General features: G+C 39.2%; 1 protein-coding gene across 1 annotated transcript; it reads right to left on the reverse strand.

Annotated features, from left to right (window-relative positions):
- Positions 1–3,712: 3,712 nt before the first annotated feature.
- On the reverse strand, positions 3,713–5,428 carry LOC120291700 (disease resistance protein TAO1-like). Its single transcript, XM_039309392.1, has 3 exons — positions 5,225–5,428; positions 3,900–4,734; positions 3,713–3,786 (listed from the first exon to the last, which is right to left on the reverse strand). Exons 1-3 carry the CDS (start codon positions 5,426–5,428, stop codon positions 3,713–3,715), a joined length of 1,113 nt encoding a protein of 370 aa, XP_039165326.1.
- Between the last annotated feature and the right edge of the window lie 1,704 nt (positions 5,429–7,132).

A 7,132-nucleotide genomic window follows, 5' to 3' on the forward strand; every position in this document is an offset into this window, starting at 1 on the left:
ATACGGTATACGTATCAAGAGAATCCCAGCCAATTGAAAACTTGCAAACGGCACAAGCACCATTATCCTCATAAAGGACATATCATGAAACATGTCCTGTACTAGACCCAAAAAGATGTATGTGATTCATACGAAGGTAGAAGAACAAGAATCAGTAAAAATCTGGGGCAATCTTGTGAAAGAATCAAGAAACAAAAGGTGAGAAACGGAAGAGAATTCCACAATCCTAGATTCCAGTGGATTCCACCATACTAGATTCTAGAGGATTCCACCATAGTAAAACACAAGCCCTAAGATTAAGATCTTGAATCTTGATGGATTGCCTAGAGCCAATTTCCATATAGATATGCCGAGGACATTCATTTTTCAGATAGTCATACATAGATGTCACATCATAGCTACACAAAACAACAGTTGAAGATCTATCAGTTCGCATATGGGAGGCAGTCCCTGCAGTATAAATACATATAAATTTAACCCGCAAGTTAAATGTTGTTAAGACCAATCCCACATGATTGAAATCGGAACATGCTTTGGATCAATGATCATAAGACTCTACAGAAAATTAAGTTCTAAAGAAATAGATTGTTAATCTTTTTTTCTGTACTAATACCTACATGTTATCCTTTAAAAAAGGGAAATGAAGCTCAAATGTATAAATCAAAAGCACAAGAGCCACCACAATAGAAGCACACCATTGAGGAAGCTCCTGTAACTCTCGAGAAAGCTATCTAGAGAAGCATTGGGGCAAAAGTACAGAAGAGAGCAAAACGAATGCAAAACCAGACGATGGCAGTGAAGAGAAGAAGACAAGAAGATGAAAGAAGTAGACAAGGTAAAGAGCTATATGCTATGATGCAAAAAATGAACTCTGTCCCTAGCCAGAAGAGATTCTGCCATACAAAGGTTAGGGCATTGTGCTCCACCGCTATTTGTGGAGGCACAGTAGACCTCCTATTTACCCTACCCTCTCATGAATGTAGAGACCACTTCCAACTCCAGCAATAAAAGGTTAATCCGGTTGAAAGCTTATGGACTCTCCCAAGTCTGTATGGAAAGTATCTTCAGCCTTGTCATAACCAGCCATTAAATCTTCCATGCAATCTAATTCAGGATGAGGGCAACACCTCATTCTCATTTTAAGTCCCCTTGTATTTCCATGCCCAAAGTTAGCTTGACTTAGCAGGTTTGGCCTTTAGATATTGTTTTAGACGTACAATGGGTCATGCACAATGAGAACTGGGGCTTCATTTGACTTACGATGATATTGAGTCCCAATTAAATAGGCAAACTTGGATATTTGGGACCAGGAGCGAGAATCCCATTCTCCATCTCCAATGATCACTTCTGATCAAAAGCTGGAATGATTGATGTGACCAACTTCCATCTTTTAAATTGCATCCTAGACAGATAGCAACCTAAAACCAACTTTTAAGGTAAAGATCTCACATAGGTATAATTAATAGCCACCAATCATCATGCTCTAACTAATCCAGAGGAACTTATCAGCATTCAGCATACCATAACAATGAAATACCATCGACGAAGAGCAAAAATTCCACTAGCTTTTCACCTAAAAGCAGAGATGAGAAGGCAAATACTTGGACATAGGTTAACCTCGATGACGACATTCACCTTCTAATAATGTGTGTAAGACATTTCTTTCATTACAAGAAAGTTTGGGAGCAACTAAATACAGGTAAAACAAATTTAAATGCATGAATATCCAAGTATCAGTGTCATCAAATAATTGTGACTCCTTTATATCACTTGAAGGGGAAGGCAGAGACAAAAGTTCAAGCCCCAAGAACCAGGTAGGTGACCAAACACAATAATCTTGGCTCGCGCTTTTTTAATATTCCTTTCTCCGACAAACGTAACACATGCTGTGTTCGTGCAAGGGAGAAACTCAGCAGCAAACCCTTATTGCAATTACAACCCGTACTCAATAGTTCATTTTTAATTGATTGCATATTAGTTTGTCGGTGGGTGGATGAACATCTACCCCTGAATTAGTATTACAAATCGCTCCTCCAGTACCCAATCTCAATTTCTTTTCTCCTCAGTTTCTTTGTTATGCAATAAGTATAATAAGCAAGGCAACGAGGAAATACCTATCCATCTCTATAAAAGATAATGCAAACCCCCAAAAACATATCTACTAAAAGCGAGAATAAAAAACAAAGAGGAGCCTCAACTCCAACTTCACTAAACCACGAAAAGGCGATAAAACAAAATAAAACTACTTGACTAAGACAAAGCGCCTTTTTCTCTTTGTCATCATAGACCAAGGATATTATCTAATTTTACAACCCTTCACTCCCACACGTTTAACTTCAATTCCAAAAGGAGGTGGGCCCATCTTGTAAAAGTACAAGTTCAAAGTATTTTCCTAGATAGTACCCCAAACAACAATGTCCAGCTTATCCACAGAACTTTGTGCACTACTTTCCTACTCAGCTCATCCATATGCCACAACTACTGACTTCTACCTATTGAGTTCGCTCTCTCCTCCAAAGCTAAGCAGTCAAGTGCTGAAGACTCGCTGATATGCTACGAGAAAAGATATCTCCCCAGGCTAATCTCTTTGCTTTATTACATATCTCTTCGTATACACATACAGAGGCGCCACCATTAGACTTCCACAGGAATATCAGCCCCAACCTTCCTTCCATCATCATTCAAGAAAAAAGAGAAAGAAGAAGTACCCAGATAGGCAAATCAAGCATCGAAATTGGAAAAGGGAGCTCGAGGAATAGGCACAAAAGTCCGCGGCGCCATTGTTCGAGCCTCTCTTCTTCTTTCTATAACTGGTCCTATCCATCGGATCTATTGCAGTACACTAGACGAACAGAAACATCGCCGAGAACACCTGAAAATCGGGGGAAATATGTGGAAAATCCCATCAATTCCCAGAAAACTGACGAAAGAAAAGCAATCAATGTCATCATGGCACAAAGTAAACGCTAAGGGAGTTACCACCAAAGAGAATAGTGTCGTCACGGTGATTTCAAAGAGCCAGCTCCCAAGCAACGAGTCCCGGAAGATGTAGAAGGCACCGCTAAGAAATCAATACCGCCATCCCAACTATCTGCAATTGCAAATTTACGACATGAGATGGATTGACTCTAAACTTCAAATGCGATTGATGGATCATCTGCATCACGCCCTACACATTTACTACTAAGAAAACTAAAATCTCCAATCCCAACAATCGATGAGCTCGCGCGCTGGAGCGACGTGGTTCTAAAATGCAGATGAAGCTGAGAGACCACCGGAAAGACGCGTGCGTGCGTTTACCTGGAGCGGATGGAGAGGGCGTTGCCAGCCGTGGCGTCGCCTCGTCGCCGTCGCCGTCGTCGTCTCCGTCGCGCCGACCGACCTGCCCGCCTGCGGTGGATGGGCGGTGCGAACGGTGGAGAGAGATTCCATGAACATCGAGCCCTCGTTCTCTTCCCCCCTCCCCCGCTCTTGACGTGCGCTGCGGTGGAATTCCAAGTATTCCGGATGGAGCTGGGACTCTTTCAAGCCAAGTTCTCTCATCTGCGTACGCCTAAAATTCGACACGTCGGGCGATTCTTTGAGAGATGGGCTTTCAAAAATACGGAAATATCGCAAGTGTTTCAAGTCTGACAAATTCGGAAAGGCTTTCAATTTTCCACAGCGATCAATATAAAGCGTCCATAGTCCAATGGGAAGCTCTGGGACACATTCAAGCCGACGGCAATCGTGAAGAAAGAGTATCTTGAGACGGGTTAGTTGGGAAAGATGGGGCAAAGACTGCCCCTGGCAGGTGATCCATAGTTCCGTTAAGCCGGAGGGCAGTTCAGGTAATTCTTGAATCTTTTTACAACGTGAAATGAGGAGCTCCTCTAGCGCAATCAATTTGCATATATTACTAGGTAGTCGCTCCAGGTTTTCGCAATCCCAAGCTTCCAACTTTTGGAGTTTTGTCAACATTCCAATGGCATCGGGCAATTCCGTAATGCTAGTTCCCCAAATATACAAGATCCTCAGATTTTGCAAATTCCCAATGCTTTCAGGTAATTTTGTAATCGATGTCCCTTTTAAGTCTAGCTTGACCAATGATGCCATATTTCCAATAGAGTCGGGGATCTCTGTTAATGAGCGGCAGAAACCTAACTTCAACCTTTGTAGAGATGCTAGATTGCCTATGGAGCTGGGGATGTGGACTAAATTTAAACAATCATAAGCAATAATAACCTTGAGCTCCTTCATGGCACCAATGGATTCAGGCAATTTTGTTAAGCCAGTTTCACAAATATTCAAGACCCTCAAATTTTGCAAATTCCCAATGCTTTCGGGTAATTTCGTAATCGATGTCCTTGCTAAGTCCAAGTCGATCAATGATGCCAGATTTCCAATAGAGTCGGGGATCTCTGTTAATGAGCGGCAGCCACCTAACTCCAACCTTTGCAGAGATGCTAGATTTCCTATGGAGCTGGGGATGTGGACTAAATCAACACAATCATAGGCAATAATAACCTTGAGCTCCTTCATGGCACCATTGAATTTAGGAAGTTGAGAAATTTTACAACGATTGAGAGATAGACGCTCCAACTTCATTAAACAACCAATAGAAGGATGAAGCTCTTCCAGATTCACACAATTTGCAAGAGTCAAAATCTCCAACCTTTGGAAAGTGGACAAGTTGGGAGTTCTTTTCAAAGATCGACACCACATGAGGTCGAGAACTTTGAGCTCAGTCACCATCTGGAAGAAAGAAAGGATATGTCAATGTAATTGGATTGTTGCAACTTGTGATTTTCTGCTACTCCTTATGTTTTCGATTTTTTAGAATTCCTCAAAAATTACCCGTGCTCCTCTACTCCTTCGCAGTTGTCTTATTTAATTTAAAAATGCCTCTTTTAGTAATGTTTGGCCACGTCAATAGATAAATGTTTTTCAAGCACATCAATTGCAAAAGAATATTAGAGTGTACGAGTGCTAACTGCATTTATTTTCGAATAAAATTTCAAAGGAGATATTTTCTGATTAAACATAAGCAACTTTAATTATCAAAAACCAGATGACAAATTCAAATCGAAGAGAGATACATTCATCGGGCACCATGTTTTCCTTCAGTAGTATCAAATTAAAGAGAAATAGCTAGTTTAATTATGAAAATCAATTTTCAAATTTACAAGGAAATAATAAGTTATGTTAAAAAAAAAAATACTTCAATGCCTTCTTTATGTCTTACCTTGAGTAGATCCCATCCTCCCCACTCCTCCGAAATGGCACTCTTTGATAGATCGAGTACAACTAATTTCTTCAGGTGAAAGTTGTCCGCAGCAAAATTTAATGGACAGTACTTCCACCGAAGCCATCTTAATTCAAGAAGTAAGCTTTGGAAATCTCCGGTGAAATCCACACCATCTGCTTGGAGGAACCTCAAGTTGGTCATTTTTTAAAGTTGTTTGGCTGTGTATGTTCTTCCCATACCACATTTGCCAAGGGAAAGGGCCTCTATCTTTCTAGTACCCTACATTTTGGAAACATTGTGGACCATAAATTTTGAATGATGAGATGAGACCAACTGACATAAGATGAAGTGCATTGATTTCAATTTGCTGTCATACTACTATGGCATATAGGCTCCTCCCTTTCAAATTTGTGAAATGCAAGGTTGTGATTGCATCCCATTTATCTAATCTATGTAGAGATGTGAACTCAAGCGGTTGTATCCAAACTTTTTCCTCATCCAAATATGCCTTTCGCAATTTGGACCTTCTAAATTTCCAAGATTGCGTCCATTTGCAACTGCAATGGAAGGCCTCTCTTCATGTACACACTAATTCAAATATATCTATCAAAATTCATGCCCTTTGTATGCGAAATAACACTACCTTTACTCCTATTTTGTATATGTGAACCAATACAACTCTAACTGCCCAAATACATCAATCAAACTTGCCATTGATATAAGTATCAAATTAAAGAATCCCAATTGTAGAATCCCCTCACTTTTTGGGTCTACTTTGTTTGCGATTCTCAATATCAAAATGAAAATGAGAATGTCATCGCAAAAGGTACGCGTGTTTTACATTCCTTTCTTATCATGTGTTTCTTTGTTGAGGGTTTCTCATTGTATGTGGAAGGAAAATTTGATGACATTGAATGTTATATACATGATCCTTACTACTATGGCGCAGGCTTCTCCCCATCAATTTTGTGAAATGAAAGGTTGTGGCTGCATATTATTTATCTAATCTATGTAAAGATGAGAAGCTCAAGTGGTATTTCTTGAACTTTTTCCTCATCCAACTATGCCCTTTGCAATTTGCACCTTCTGATATTATCTATAACACCGAATGTTCTATACATGATCATTACTTTTCTTTTTTATCACTATAGATATTTGATGCTATCTTTTCGTTGTCGTGTTGCTTTTTGACTTTGAAGTAGTAGTCATCTAAATTTTGATCAATTTTCCCATGGATTAATGAGATCTTTTGTGTGAATAGCTTGAACATGCAAATTGATAAAATTTGTAATCTTAAGGAACTCGAATCTTCTGCAGGTTTCTTTTATTGTAACCTAATATTTTACAAACTCAAATTTAATTTTGTTTTAGGTGACCAATTGCAAATTGGCGGTTTCAACTTTGTTTGCAATTCCCCTACTTTTTGTTTGCAATTCTCCGTATCAAAATGAAAACAAGATTGTCATCACAAAAAGGTACATGTGTTTAACGTCCCTTTCTTATCATGTGTTTCTTTGGTGAGGGTTTTTCATTATACGTGGAAGAAATATTGATAATATCAAACATTCTATATATGATTCTTTTTATTGCTACAAATGTTTGATGCCATCTTTTCATTTTCATGTTGATTTTTTCACAGTGAAGTAATAGTCATCTAAATTTTGCTCATTTTTACCATAGATTTCTAGAATCAAGCAAAAACAACAATTAATCAAAAAAGCGCTTTCACTTGTAGAAGCAGCAAGTTATGGGGACTCAAGACTAATACTTATTTTTATTTCAAACAAGAAAGGGAAGATGGACCCACATTCACTGACTAAGAAAAGTAGAGAAAACTCATACCTTGCAATTGTCAAGCACATCTAGGGCTTGCTCATAGATCCACAATCTGCTACGCTCTTGAGG

Source organism: Eucalyptus grandis, chromosome 3 (assembly GCF_016545825.1).
Source record: "Eucalyptus grandis isolate ANBG69807.140 chromosome 3, ASM1654582v1, whole genome shotgun sequence".
NCBI lineage: Eukaryota > Viridiplantae > Streptophyta > Magnoliopsida > Myrtales > Myrtaceae > Eucalyptus > Eucalyptus grandis.